This window comes from Balaenoptera ricei, chromosome 8, assembly GCF_028023285.1.
Source record: "Balaenoptera ricei isolate mBalRic1 chromosome 8, mBalRic1.hap2, whole genome shotgun sequence".
Taxonomy (NCBI): domain Eukaryota; kingdom Metazoa; phylum Chordata; class Mammalia; order Artiodactyla; family Balaenopteridae; genus Balaenoptera; species Balaenoptera ricei.
The window spans coordinates 46,420,344-46,436,600 of NC_082646.1; the positions used below are offsets into that span (position 1 = coordinate 46,420,344).

Here is a 16,257-nt window from a genome sequence, read left to right on the forward strand (position 1 = left end):
TCACAGAGCAAAAACACAACATAGTTAATAAATATATTTAGAGATGTACAATCTTATTTGTAATAAAAAAATGTGAATCAAAACAAATTAAAACAACAACAAAACAATTAGATGGGCAAAATTTAGAAAGTTACATAACTTCAGCCGTTGATGAAAATGTGAGGAAAAAGGAACACTCATACAGTATTGGAGGGAGCAGTAAACTGCTACAGTCTGGACAGTGTGAAATGAAGTATTCCCTGAAAACCAGCAATCTCATACCTGGTTTAGTTTACACAGAGAGCCCATGTATGAGCATATTCACTCCAACACTGTTTGTGGTAATTTAACTTTAGAGGCAAACCACGTGTTTGCCACTAAGAGAATGGATAAGTTACATGTGGTGTGCATGATAACATGGGATAACATGCAACAGTGAAAAGTAGCAAACTACTCTGATATAAAGCAATAGATTAAAACAAAAGTTGACTGAAAAACAGTAAGAGACCAAGTAAGACCTAAGGTATAATATTATTTGCGTACATTTAAAATACACCAATCACAAAATTAAGGCCATGTTTTTGTAAGAATACATACATTGCTAAAAGTAAATATACATTACAGTGGGTGGCAGGGTGTAGTGGGGTGGAGAAGAGGAATGAGATTGAAAATAGGGATGAGAGATGAAAGGAAAGAAATTAAATTAGGGATCTTACATGGACCCATGATGGTAATGTGCCTTACCTTGAGGAATAAGTCTAGGTCACCTCAGGACACCTGAGTTCTAAAATATACTATCTCTTCATTCCCAATTTTTATATACCTTATTTCTATGTCATGTCAATTATGAAATAATTATAGTGATTATAAGCATTCTATTTATGTGCAAATATTTAGGGAGAATTTTTCTAATACTGTTCCCTTAACTATGATGTTAACTACTCATTTGAAGTAAATTTCATACAATCAATAGAAAATATTCTATTCTAAGTTTGTGAGAGTTTTTAAATTATAAGTTAATCAAATATTCAAAACATTAGAAAATAATAAAAATAGTGTGTTTTTTAACTTTACTTATTAAAAAACATGGCATTGCCTAATATTAAATCATCCTTATGTTCTTGCAATAAATCTTAACTAACTGGTGAAGATAGAGCTTTAAATGTCAATTCAATTCTAAATGTAAATTTTTTACTTAGGATGCTTCTGATGATAGTCAAGCCCTTATCTCCCTATTGAGTGATACTTTAATATGCCCAACTGTCTATTAGCAACTTCTTGGAATATATCCTAGGCACCTCAAACTCAATATGTCCAAAACTGAATCTACTTAATGTTAAATATTATGGTATGAGACATAACATTTTAAAAGACATTAATAAATTATATTCAACTCTTTCAAATTTAACTTTCTTATAAAAAAACAAAGTACTATGCAAGAATCTGGGGATTTACTGTAAAATCTCAGATGATAGTTATACACACTGCTTTATTGAGTAAACCACGTAACATTTTCTAAAACGGACATTCGGACATTCATACTCTTCACTTGAAAATGGCAACAATTTCAAATTCTCATTCAAGTTCTTTGAAAATTAATCCAAGTTATACAGTGGTAGTAAGATATGTAGTATTTTCATACAATGGAAATTATTTGGCAATAAAAAGGAACGATCTACTGATAAATGCAAAACATGTGAATTTCACAGACCCTATGCAGTGAAAGAAAATAGACACAAATGATTACATGCTATCGATTCTATCTATATGAATTTCTAGTATAGGCAAAACTAATCAAAGGTGGCAAAAAAAAAAATCAGAAGAATGATTGCCTTGAGAGTGTGTGGAGTTGATTGAGAAGGGGCTTAAAAGTACTTTCTGAAGTGACAGTAATATTCTATATGTTGATGGGGTTTTAATTACACAGGTGTATGCATTTGTCAAAAGTCAATAAATGTACATTTTGGATTTCTCCATCTCAGTGTAATAAATTTTATCTTAAAAAACACTATGAACACAAAATAATATGTATTCCTTTTTATTACTAAGAAATTCTATTTCTTAAATGTAAAAAAAGATGAATTTGGATTACATCAAAAACCTCCTTAATACCCCTTTAATTATTGCCTGTATGTATAAGGGAGTTCTCTTTGTTATTTTTATTTTATTGCGTGCATTTTTACCTCTGGCATTCCTTGTGGAGAAAAGGCACTAAAAGGTGGAACAACATCTGAAACATTTTCATATCCTGGAGGAGGTGGTTCAAATAATGATGTGTTGAAAAGCTAGAGAAACAAAATATAATAATCAGAAGCAAATCAGGTAAAGTTTGATTACTACAACCAAACAAGGAAATGTGTAGTATCTCTTTCTGTCAGTAGATGGTTAATGAAGCCTTTGGTATTTTAAAGATACAGATCAAAGAGCCAGCACTGTGCTAGAGGCTATGAGGATTTCATGAGATGAATAAACTTAGAGACCCTTAGAGGATGTATAAGCACTAGCTTTTGATTTAGAAGGAAAACTTTAATTCTCAAATAAAAATAACAGCATACAGTATTCTTAGTCACTTATAAAAATGCTAAGATAATAACTTGGGAGCAAATTAAATGTTAAATTTACTTTGAACCAAATATAATATAATCTTTTAAGTGTATCACTGACATTGTTAAGTAGGAATCAATTATTTTTTAGGTTTCAAACCACTACCTCTAAAAGAGAGCTCCAAGCTACAGGAAGAAGAAACTGACAGAATTCCAAAGGGAAATAAAAATAATCCACCAATATAGTGAGATAATCTAACATTCCTTTCCCAGCAGTTAATAAAGATTGCAGACAAAATAAGAAAACATCAAGGATAAAGGCGATTTCAGCCAAACAATTAACAAACTTGAACTAGTGAACAAATATAAGATCATTAAACTCAACAACTGAATACATTTTTTTCAAATAAACACAGAACATTTATAAAAACTGACCACATAATAGGCTCTAAAGGAAGCCTCAACAATTGCCAAACGATTAGTGTCATACAAACCACATTATCTGATCACAATGTAGTTAATTTAGAAAATCAGATCAAACCGATAGTGGAATAACTTTTAAATTTGGAATTTAAAAAATACCCCTAAATAGCTCCAAGGCTCAAAAATGAAAACATAGAAATTAGAAAATATTAAGATACTAATGATAACTAAAACAATTCTCCAAACTTGTGAGATCTAGTTGAAGTGGCTCTTAGAAGGAAATTTATGATTTTAAATACTCATATTAGAAAAGAAGAAAGGTTGAACATCAATAAATTAAGTAGTCAACTGAAAATGTTACAAAGAACAGCAAAATAGACACCAGGAAGGTAAAAGAGGAAATTATATAAAGTAAGAACAGAATTAATGAAATATAAAACAGATATACAAGAAATGATTGCCAAAGCTGAAGGTTTATTCTTTGAAAATACAGGTAAAATTGACATATCTCTGTCAATGTCAATAAGAAAAAAATATAAGGTAAGCACAAATAAATAATATTAAGAGTTGAAAAAAAGTCATGTCTATAGATGTCGTACAGATTCAAAAAGGTAATAAGAAAATACTAGGAAGAACTATGCCAATAATTGAAAACTTAGATGAAATGGAAAAATGCATTTTAAAAAATTTATTAAAACTGACATAAGGATGCATTTTTTTAAATCTAAATAGTCCCATAACAATAAAAAAAAATTGAATCAGTAGTTTAAAATCTCCCACAAAACAAAGTATCAAAACCAACTGGTTTTCCTTTGAGTTTGAAAGATGAAAGTAAAAGATTGTTTAAGTATAACACAACCTATTTCAGAGATTAAAAACTCAGCTCATTTTGTAAGGCAAGTCTAATCTAGAAATTATACTCCAATAAGCAAATTGCAGAAACACAGGCCAAACATGCTATGAATATAAACTGAATATATATAGATATATGAGTTGAAAACTCTACTACTGACTAATATTACAAATTTCAAAAATGTAAGATTAGTGTAATATTAGAATATCATTTAATATAATTATCATTATGAAAAAGAAAAATTATACTCTCATCTCAAAAGATATCCAAAAAAAAGAAAAATAGTGTTGATAAAATTCAACATAAATCCATGACAAAAAGTCTTAGGAAACTTGGAAAGGAAGTGAATTAACGTAACCTGATACAAATATCAAAATTAAGGTGAAACATTAAAAACATTCAAGTCAAGGACACCTGCTATCACCACTCATTTTTAATGTTAAACTGTAAGTCCTGGTCCATGCAGTAATGCAAAGGGTGGTGGGAGATGGGGAGTGACTCTGAGCTGACATTATATTGTACTGACTAGAGCACCAGTTACCTACTTCTGATGCTGATAGAACTTAAAATGAAACCAAATCAACTACTACTCTTCCAAAATTCCCATATCTTCCATCTTTCCCATAATTTTTCTGGGTCCACATAGGGTACAAATGCAGCTGAATCACTGGGAAAGATTATAAGAAAAACTATACTAAAATGCAATAAAAATCCATCTAGAGACAAAGTCATCCCATCAGCAAGTCTTTCAGCCAAGGAAGTACTCAAGCTCGTTTCACTTGATTTACCTTTACGGTAATCTTCAATTTTACAACACCACTGAGCAGGTGGATTTTACATCAAGTTTATGAGTTATTCTAACAACTAGGAAAAGTTTCTTAAGGTGACGGAAAACAGTCTTTTGGGTGACTTTATCAAAGGTAGACAATACACCAGTGAGCACTGCTCACTATCCAAAATTCACTAATATAGCCTCAAATTATGTATTCTGAGTATAATTAAAATAATTTTGGTTTACAAATTTCTATTTACTTTTTGTGACATAAAAAAGGCAATAAATATAGTTCAATCCATATGGAATGTTATCCTTACGTAAACAAAGATAAAATAATGCATATGGTATTAAAAATATTTCTTGCAGAATCTATAAAATGCTAATCATATTTGTTGCCTGTGGGAAGGGGAACTCATCTGTGTCATGCAGGAAAGTAAAAGTTTGCAGTTTACCACATAGCTTGGCTATGAATAGTCACAATAATTAAACTGGGAGATGGGGACACAGTAAAAGAGCATTTGTAGTTGGGGTGAGAATAGAGCTGAACAGTCACAAGGTCAAAAGATAATGCCTGAATCTGAAACACAAGCAATACAAGCATGTCATTTAAAGAAACAGAAGTAAATACCAAAAGAATCAACTCAGTGTTGAACAGTGATTGCCTCAGGGAAGGGGGATATAGAGGGGCCCTTTGGAAAACTGTGTGATTCTTTATGTGCAGGTAAAACTTGGGTAAAAATAAAAATGATTTAATGATATAACTTTCAAAAAAGTTAATAAGCTTTTGGCAGCTAACACCATTCAGGAAAATCTCCAAAATGAAACTTCTGCAAGATAGGTTTATATTAAGTGACAGGCTTTAGAAATTTCATAAGTGCTTATAATAGCAAAAACAAATAATGAAATGAAATAAAAGCAAAGGTACAGTCAAAATTGGAAGTGAAGAGGAAGGAAAAAAGAAGAGAAATGAAAGTTTGCTATTTTCCTCATTGCACACAATTGCCAAATTTGATAAATCAAATTTGGTTTAAGTATGCGTATTTTTTTAACATTACCAATATTTTATTACATCGTTAAATAATCTTCCTAAATATACATTTAAAGACCCCTTAATACTTAATTACATAGATATGCCCCTGCTTATTTAATAAAGGTTATGTGACCATAGGAAGTATATCAGTATTCCCCATACCTACCTTAAAAATATTTTTAAAATTTTGAAATAGTTTGATAATATTTTTAAAAGTTAAACTGTATTAACTACTATAATTTAAAATAGTGAATATGGAAACTTTCAACTCATGTTAGGAAAGTTAGCATGGGATTATATCACTGACTGTAAAACAACATATTAATCATGAAGGAGAGGCTGATTCATTAGTCAATAAGAGGAGGTGATTAAAAATTTATATATACTTACATCACATGACATTTTAGTTGACTGATCAAACTGGACATATTTGAAGCTATATGCAATTTAGAAGGCCCAGCTAACAAAAGGACTGAAAGAAGCTATCCAGAGTAAAAGGGGCTACTTTAAATATGGTAGTTGTAAGGCAAATAGGGATGAATATTGAGTTATATTTTATGAGCTTTCATATTGTATATATATCATGATAAGAAATATCTCAATAACTTGTATTATCTTCTTTCCCAAGTGCCCTAACTAGCAAAGAAGATTGTAAATTCTTTAGTGTAGATATAATTCTATAGTATTTCTCTCCAAATTCTCCTTCCAAATGCCCACACCCAAGTTCTGGGCACAGAGCTGAACACATGATCATATGAGATATAATCATTAAGTACCAATAAAAACCTGCTAGCTCAAACAGCACTTCTCTGAAATTTCTAGCATCTTCAAATCTATGCATGATCTTTTGTAGTCCGAACCTATCAAAAATGTATCAATTTAGTTGCTTAGAAGTTTACTAATATCTCATATTTTATATTAGTGTACAATACTAAAAAATAGAAAATAGCAAATGTCATCAAACATCAATTTCTCAGAATCTTTCAAACATCACATAAATTCAAACATCATAAGAAAGAGTTGGCACCAGTAATAAGATTATTAAAGGCATCATTCACAAGTGTCAATATTGATTTCTATCAGTACTTGGAGATGGTATAGGGCATTCTTTCACAGAAGGTATTTCAAAAGAGTAGACCAGGGGGGCTTATTTTTTCTTTCTTTCTTTTTACCTCATTTCCATCTTCATCAATTATTGAGATGTAGTTGGGATGAGTCTTATTTGGATAGGACAACAGGACATCATAATGGGCTAACTCAACAGAATCCAGGCCAAATTCTTTCCACTGAGACTGAATTTGCTTTGCAAGCTGAAAGTTTTGTTCTGTTCCAGCTAAATGTGGTATCCGTGTAAAATTACTGTTGAACAAAAATTGAAAGCGGTTAGAAATTTTTAGTCAGCCTTTATCTTAAATCAACAACCAAATAAGGCAGATTTACATTAAAAAATACTTTGAAGTGTTATACATTAAAAAAGCAAAGTGGCACTATTATTGCATCAAATAGATTTTCAAGTGTGTTTTGAAATTTTCATGCTCTAATTTGTACTCATTCAAGAGAAAAATTAGAAAAACTGATCTTTGTAGAGAATTGTTACACGCAATCCTGTAGATGTATCTCTATATATTAGTTGAGGAAAGGGTTATATTCTTTCTTAAGACCCACGCATCTTTGAACTTTCATGGAATTATCTGTTTACTTCACCTTGTAAAATATAATTGGAAAATAAAAAATATTTTCATCCAAAGATCAATCTGTGACATGCCAAGAACTACTGATAATTACATTTATTTTTAAATACTGAAAGTTATAGCCAAGTGAGAAACCTTTTGATTAGCAACCATTTTAAAGTGCCTTCCTTAAGGAGTAATTGGAACATATTTACACAAGCTCAAACTGAATCTTTTGTACTCCATTCACCATATATACTTATTAAGTAAGTATAATACTTAAAATCAATGATGAGAATTAGTCTGACCACAAATAAACTATGTGGCTAAATTTTAGCTACCACAAATACTTTCATGAATAGATTAATTTCTCACTTAATATGTCCAGATACTGGTGCTTTTGTTTGTTTTAAATTTCTCTCTCTTGGAAATTTGTTGTTTCCCTGAAGATTCAGTTCATTGGTATTTTCAAACCCCTTCAAGAAAAAACAAAAAATCCCATATGACAAAGCATCATGTATCATGATAAGACACTGATTTATTTCTAGCTCATGAACTTCTTGAACTTCATGAATTTCTGGTTCTAAATATGTAGATTTTTCTAAACTAAAAACACTTCCATCCTGATGGTGATTTAAAAAAAACTAATAGACAACATGGCTATGATGATCCCAATTTCAAATGTTTGATTCTATTGTGTATCTTTAAAAAAAAAAGGAGGAGGGGGATTCTGGTGATTAATTTTACAATTATATTAAAATCATTTAAATTGTATTTACAAAAATAGTATTAAAATTCTCATTCAATAAATTTTTAGGGGCTTAAAACCTTACATGGGATTTCTAATGCGTATTTACAAAATAAAGTAATGAAAAGAACACAATTTTAAGAGCCAGCTGAGAAGTTTGTATATCCCTTCATCAATGGATACCTGCAAAGAAAACAGAAAATAGCCAACAAGTTGCTATTTTCTTCCATATTACACAAATCCAAACTGTAACATAACTAGATGCAGATGATGCATATTTCCTGAAGTCACAGCTATAACTCTATTCCTACATGAGAGAAGAATTGTTATGGGAGTCTTGAACCTGCTCACACACACATAGAGGAGATCATTATTAGACTTTGTTATTATTGAAACTGAGTCCCCCTAAAACCGAGCTCCCCTGCCAAGTTTATGATTAACCTCTCTAACCAAAGCTTTATTCTCTTTCTCATTCTGCCCCTGTTCCTCTCAGGATTAAGAAGTATCAGAGAAAAGGGGGGACTGAAACCAAGCAGTACCCTGCAGGCCCCTCCCAGGTACAAGAGCCCCTCAGTGTCCCCCGTTTCTTTTTTGTAGTAAAAGGCTTTAGTCTTCTAGGCCTTCCATGGGTTCCAAAGAGCAGACCCAAGCTGCTAATTAGGGAAATGAGGGAATAGAGAAACAGAGGAAAAGTGGTCAAGCAAGAAAGTAATGATAGCTTAAACAGTATAACAACCTGATGCGCTATCTTTGAGCTGTTCTGCAGAAACTAAGAACCCCACCCAGTTGGAGGATGGTGACTACATGCTGACCACAAGCACACAGACCCTAGACTAGTTGGAACCAGAAGGTTGATGATTCAGATTTCCAAAACATCACCCTGTTACCTCACCACCAACCAATCAGAAGAAAGTCCATGAGCTGCAACCCTCACCCCACATGTTGCCTTTAAAACCCTCCCTTTTAGATAGCTAGTGGGAAGGAGTCGCATAGCACAGGGAGATCAGCTTGGTGCTCTGTGACCAGCTAGAGGGGTGGGATTGGGAGGGTGGGAGGGAGGGAGATGCAAGAGGGAAGAGATATGGGGATACATGTATATGTATAACTGATTCACTTCATTATAAAGCAGATATTAACACACCATTGTAAAGCAATTATACTCCAATAAAAACGTTAAAAAAAAATCAAATGGGAAAAATATTTTCGGATCATCTAAAGTATTTTGCCTATAAAAATAAAGGAGAGAAGGAGTTATATATAATGCTTAAAAAAACAAAAAAACAAAAAACCCTCCCCTGAAAGCCACCTGAGATTTCTGGTCTTTTGAGCATAAGCTGTCTGTTCTCCTTATTTGGCGCCCTACAGTAAATGCTGGACTCCTTCACCTCAACCTGGTGTCAGTAGACTGGCTTTGCTGCACAGCAGGCTAGCAGACCCAAGTTTGGTTAGGTAACATTATGAGTGAAATTCCTGGTAAAAGTTTTGTCATTACCCACCAAGATGCAGTGGTGTTCTATGATCAGGTTTAGAACCCACTCATTTGGAGCAAAGTTAATCCTGAAAATGATGAGTAGGAAAAAAGAATTGTTTCCAAGGATAAATAAATCAATTGGCCACAAAATCAGTGTATTACAGGTTTTGCCACTAACTTGTTGTATAATCCAGGCCATGTCTTAAATTTCTCATCCATACATGGGGAGAATATTGCTACCTCACTAATTCACAAAGATTTGAGGCTCAATTAGACAACTGCTAATAAACAGAAGTTCATTTTTTTTTGTTTTAATCAATTGAGAAGTGTGTCACACTGTCTTGATTCTATTAGAATATCCAGTTATTTTCTAATAAGAAGAATAACTTACAAATTATCCAAAATAGCCAACAACATGTATTAACAAAAAAAATTAGCTCATACATCTCTGTCTGGCTAGAAAAGTTTATATATGTTCCAAGTATCATTATGTTATCTCAATTAATAAAGGGAGCTATTGGTATTCCTGTTTTCATACATTGCATCTGGTTTACAAATGCACAGTGCTTACAGAAGTTAGATGACTTAAAGACAGCCAGTGAAAGATGGAACTGGTATTCAAATGTAGATCAGTGAAAGTCTAAGACACTCTTTTGAAATAATCTTGTCTTTCAGAACAGGGTGGAGAAGGAAATTCTCTCTAAAGACATGCAAAATAGTGAACAGATCTGAGAATTTAACCAGATGCTACAAAACAAAAGGGAAAACATAGGACAACCTTGCACCCCAAGGGAGACTGAAAAGGCAGCCCCTACTTAACCCCCCCAGCCACTATTGAGAGTCAGGTGATTTAGAAGTAGTAGAGAATTTTTAGTAGTAAAGCAAAGGATGAGAAAGGGGAACAAGACAGAGGATCTGAGGCTTTAATGACCCCTAACCTAAGGGTCTAATTAGACTGAAAGCGCTCTGATGGACAAATGGAGAATTGGAATTCTGGAGAGTCCAGGAGGCTTCTGGAGGTTCTGTGGTCCTTGGAGGGGTGAGTCGGGGGTTCTGTTAATCTCTTTCTTTTGTTTGTTAATGATGAAAATCCTTGAGTTCTAAACAGTTAGAGGAGCTTGGTCAAGGCCACGGAGAATAAGCAAGAAGCTGACGGCCCAGAAAGTGAGCTAGAGGAAGGCATTCATTTTATTTCTTTGCTGGACGCTCCATCTCACAGGTTAGAAAATGAAAAATGAAGCAGAGGCAGCTCCGCTGTCTAGGAGTGAAGATTATATCTCACCAGACTTCCACTTTTATTATACCTATTATACATAATTATAGTAAAAGAAGTGCAAGAGGCAGAAGGATTTCCACAAAATTTAAGCTTCTGGATCTCTCACTTGTAATGGTCTTTCCAAAGACTTGATAGGTGCCCTAGCAAATTTTATTCATAGTTTTAATTCTATCATAATTAAATAGACATATGTGTTTGTATGACTATGTGTATGTACATCTGTACATATATATATTTACTTGACTGTTTTTACATAAAATTATATAATTATAATTTATAATTATTATTATAATAATTATAAATTATAATTTTTACAAAAAATTATAACAAAATTATAACCTTTAATTGTTATCAGTACTTCAAGTATGTCACTTTGAAAAAGCTAAGTATTCCAATCAATTATTCAATAAAAGTGTTTTATTTAGTTGCCTTGCAAATACATTTTTTTAATTAATTAATTAATTTATTTTTGGCTGTGTTGGGTCTTCATTTCTGTGCGAGGGCTTTCTCTAGTTGCAGCGAGCAGGGGCCACTCTTCATCGCGGTGCACGGGCCTCTCACTATCGTGGCCTCTCTTGTTGCAGAGCACAGGCTCCAGATGCGCAGGCTCAGTAGTTGTGGCTCACGGGCCCAGTTGCTCCGTGGCATGTGGGATCTTCCCAGACCAGGGCTTGAACCCGTGTCCCCTGCATTGGCAGGCAGATTCTCAACCACTGCGCCACCAGGGAAGCCTGCAAATACTTTTTAAATTTACTCATTTACCGTTTTTTCCCTACACGAGGGATAGCTATTTCAGGAAATAGGGAGCTGGTTTTTACACTAGGTCACATATATGCTCTCTAATTTCATGCTCATCAGAACAATATCATTATCCCCATTTTATAGAGGTGAAAATGATGGCTCAGGAAGGTTAAGTATTCACTCAAAGTTACTTTAATATCAATGGGCAAAGATGGAATTTTAGCTCATGTATGTCTACTTCGAAGTCCAAAATTTATTCTTTTGACTAAAATATACTATCTTCCTCTGAAACAGGAGTCAGCAAACTATGTTTCACTGACCAAATCCAGCTCACTTCCTTTCTTTGTACAGCCCACAAGCTAAAAATGGTTATCACATTTTGAATAGGTGAAAAAAATCAAGAGGAATAATATTTTGTGACATATCATTTATATGAAATTTAAATTTCAGTGCCTACAAATAAAGTTTTATCGAAACCGTCACACTTATTCAATTACGTATTTACTATCACTTTTTTGGTGCTACAATAGCAGAGCTGAGTAGTTGGGATAGAGATCAGCTGGCCTACAAAAGCTGGACCTTTACAGAAAAAGTTTGCTGACACCTGCTTTAAAACATCTATCATGATAAAGTTCAGTTGAAGGTACAATCCTCTCCAGATGAAACATGATACAAGATCTTCAGTAATAAAACCTTTTTAAAAAGTCAGTTTCTGTTTATGAAATATTGGATCAAAACTTCTAAACAGAATAATAAACTTTTAAGTATATGCTTACTACAAGAACGTCTTGATGTTCTCTGCTTTCAACTCATCCAAAAATGCTTTCCTCACACTATGCTGTGGAATGTTAGTAGCTCCACTGGAGGATTTTATAAACCATCCTGTAAAATACAAACAAATATAGGAATGAGATATGAGCTTATAGACAGGGCCTATTTTTCCTTATTATTGTATTTATCATGTATAAAACATGTTATCAATGACCTCTGGCATTAACTGAGATTTTCTGAAGTTTCATTGCTCTTGCCTACTTCCATTGGAAAAAAAATCATGCAGACAGAGTTAATTACAAATCAGTTGCAACATATTTTTTAATCCAATTTCAGTAAGTATTGCTGTTATTCTAAGAAATGTTTTATGAAATTAGCACTAAAATTGAAGATGGTTCAACTGATGGGAAAAATGAAGGCAAAAAGGAGATCCACCTTCTTTCTCCTTAAAGCTTCTATCCCCAGTGGCGACTCCTCTGCTGACCCAGAATAAGCATTTAGTAAATGTTTGTAATGAATTAATTATGAGTATATTTCAAGTACATAAATTATTTCAAAGAGTTGAAGGCAATTCAGACTTGTAATTTGTTCTGGTTCTGAAACTAAAGCAAAATATGCTTAAATATTTTGTGCTTGCAGTTGAAGTAGGCTTCAGAAGTTCAACTTCAGAGAGCTACAGTGAAACTCCAATTCACCCAACATCTCTGCAAGACACACAGTGAACACAGAGGCTAGAGGCAATGGGTAGCCAGATCGCGTAGAGCCATTAGCCCTGGTAGTCGGCTTCGTGACATAGTTTATTTAGATAAATGATATGATTTGTGCATAAAACGGTTACCAAAATCACCCAGCTAGCTTTCATGGAGCTTTCCAATTATTAATCACATACACGTCACACACATGCATATATACATGCATATTGAAATAAATGGTTGGCAGCAAATGGAAATACAGTTCCACCAGTATGTAAAATAAAGGGACTTGGATTAGACTGTAGGATCAGGGCACTCAGAGGATGAAATGCTTGAATCGAGATCTAAAAAATGAGCTGGATAAAGAGGACGGCGGCCTGTGGGAGGGAGGGAGCAGAGAATCCTAGGAAAAAATTAACAAACATTAATAAAGAACCCACAGCCATTGAGCAGTGAATTTAAGGATGGGGCTGAGGGCAATACTGGGACGAATAAAATGCTTTTAAAAGATGCAGAAGGTCTTAATCCTCATGCTACCCTTGCCAAGTGTATTTCCCACGTTTACAGCTGAGAAAATTGAAACTCGAGTTGAAGTGTGCCCTTAATGAGCACACTTATCTAAGCCCCACAATAACCCTAATGTCCACATGCTAGTTATGAGCAGAGTGTGGGCTCAAAGGTAACACAACAAGCAAGAAGAGGCTGAATTTGAGCCAGCTTAGTTGGTCTATGCCCTGGTCTTCTAAATCCCAGAAAGGGGACCCAGAATTCAGAGTAGGGCCGAACTACCAGGCTATACCTTAACGCTAGTCCTGTGCATTAATGCCCAATTAGAAGCATCTCCTCACCAGGAAAGAATTTTTTAAAAAGTGCCAATACCCCAATACTGTGCCAGGAGCTTTAGATGCTATTTCGTTTACGATTCCCACTAAGTTACAGATAGTATTCTTATAAAGGTTGACAAACTGTGGCTCAGAGAGACTCGGTAACTCGCTCAAGGCCACAGAGAAGTTGCAGAGTTAAAATTAGAATTTAAAAGAGTCTCAGCGAATCTGTGCTGCCCCCTGGTTATCATGGAGAGTTGGGTTGAGTCTGCAAATCAGTACACAGGGGAAAACGCTAAAGAACTGCTATTAAGGATCTGTTCAGAGCACTGACAATGCCAGCCAGTTAGCTCCTAAGTGTTCCTCTTTATTTACTCCCAAGGACGAAAGAATGAGAGACTAGGGCTCCCACGCAGCGGTGCCCTGACTTCTACCTACTGTATACACGAAGCAGTTCCAGGCACAGGCACTAGATAAAGACCCCAAACAGGTAAGAGTCGTTTCTTGCAAAGCTCCTTGCACGACCTAGCAAATGCCCCCAGAGATCCGGCGCTCCTGCTAAAACGTACCGATTGCTCGCAGGGCCTCAGCAGTTGGAACTTTCTCAAGTTCAGTTTGAGTCTCTCCGTTGTACTCCTTAGCCTGGGTGACTGTCCTACAGTAGCCCGTCCAGAACCCAACTGTGCACCGCCCACAGCAACTCCCACCTAACGCGCGGGAGCTCGTCCCCACGTTCCCCCAACCCGATCACCGCCCCCCACCCCTCGGGAGACCCGGAGACCAGCAGCTGGACCCACGCGGCAGCTGGCCCGGGAGTCCCGCGAACCGCCGAACAGCCGGGTAGGCTCGGGGCTGTGCGTGGCGAGGGCCCCCGTACCGAAGAGGAAGCCGAGGACGAAGAGGCAGGCGGCCAGCACCAGGGCCCCAGCGCACAGCCAGCGCGGGCGGCGCCAGGCGACAAAGGTCGAGTCGGTTTCGTGCAGGGGGTTCCACATCTCAGCGTGTGGCCGGCGGGGCCTCCGGGGACCGGCGCCTCTGCGGTGGCCCCCCTGCTGCCTCGCGGGCGGCGGGGCAAAGGCTTCCTCCTTGGAGGGCCGCGCTTACCAGCTCTGCAGCCTAGAGTCCGCTCCCAGCGCAGTCCACTCGCACTCCCAGGGCACTCCCAGTTTCTCCGCCCCTGAAAGTATTTCTACTTTACTCTCAACCAATCCCGGAGAGCAAGAGGCAGCATCAGTCCCCAGAAGAAGAAAACCCGGCCCCTGCGGAGAGGTGCTTAAAAAAAAAAAAAAAAAAAAAAAGTTTAGCTTGAAAATTTCTAGCCCTTACTTTAAAATAAAAGGAAAAGAAGGGAGAAAGGGAAGGAGGAAGCGGGGAACAAACTCTTCTCCTTTCTCCACTTCCAGACCACAATCCGATTCACAAAAAGAACACTAAGTTCTTGGTGAACGATCCTCTTTTGTCTGTCTAGGAGAATGCATGTTCCAGGCAAGTTAGTAGACTAGACTAAACTATTTCTCAAGAACTTTTTTCGGATCCGAAATCCTATTAAATACTATTATAGCCCTAAAAGGAGTAAAATCAAGTAGAAAACGGTGGTGTCCAGTTCTGGCACTGCTTTGAATATTCAGGGAATGAATTTTGGTGTCAATGCCAGTTACCACTGTGCTCTTTTTCCCTAATGAAGATCATTGATACTAATCAATTATTAGGGAATTATTCCTCCCTTTACATAGCACAACCATTTTTAAAGAAATATTATTGGAATTTGCTGAAGGCAGAGAGTACATCTCTTTTTATATCAGAGCTGTCCTTGGCACTCTCTTACATTGTGGGTATGAAATCAATCTTTGTTGAATTAACCTGAAGAGTCAATCACACATAAATCTACCCCTGTCATAAATTCTTAAAATGTTATAACAATGATATCTAAAGGAGGGCAATAACCACATGCTTTATAAAATCAACGATGTTCTTATAATCTGTAAGGGACACTGCATGCATGGCCTCTAGCTAGGCGTGCTTTATGGAAGCATTGTATTTAAAAGAATCGTGAAGTACCAGCAGAGTTTGAACCAGGGGAGATGAGAAGAAACTTTGGGTCTGGGAGCCAGAGGGATAGTCAAGGAATGGCAGATAGTTTGCTTTGGGAAAGGGAGCGAACAGGGAGAGAGTGAGGAGAGATGGGGCTACATCATAGAGAATGTTGGGTACTTTGATAAAGAATTTCAGAGCTAAGTGAAGAGATGTGGGAAAATTAAGATGTTAACAGTGAACCAAGACAACTACTAGATGACTTAGGACAGGAAAGGAAGGAGTTTCTTAATCCCTTTCTAACAATAGCTGATATTTATTAAACGTCTCCTAATCTTCCTGTTGTTAAATCTAACCAGGAATGGTGGAAGAAGAATACTGAGCACTTTCTAAATGAGCCACTTTATATACATTAACTCGTTTAATCATC

The 16,257-nt window shown here is 35.7% G+C and overlaps 1 protein-coding gene across 4 annotated transcripts in view; it reads right to left on the minus strand.

Moving 5' to 3' along the window:
- LOC132370501 (glutamate carboxypeptidase 2) overlaps positions 1-14,943 on the minus strand; it is a 58,537-nt gene extending 43,594 nt beyond the window's left edge. For all 4 annotated transcript variants that reach the window (XM_059930606.1, XM_059930605.1, XM_059930608.1 and 1 more), the window contains exons 1-4: positions 14,674-14,943; positions 12,286-12,391; positions 6,776-6,962; positions 2,163-2,264 (exon numbers count right to left, since the gene is read on the minus strand). In XM_059930606.1, coding sequence (XP_059786589.1) covers positions 2,163-2,264; positions 6,776-6,962; positions 12,286-12,391; positions 14,674-14,791 — 513 coding nt within the window. In that variant the 5' untranslated portion in view covers positions 14,792-14,943. The remainder of the gene's footprint in view (positions 1-2,162; positions 2,265-6,775; positions 6,963-12,285; positions 12,392-14,673) is intronic.
- Positions 14,944-16,257: the final 1,314 nt, after the last annotated feature.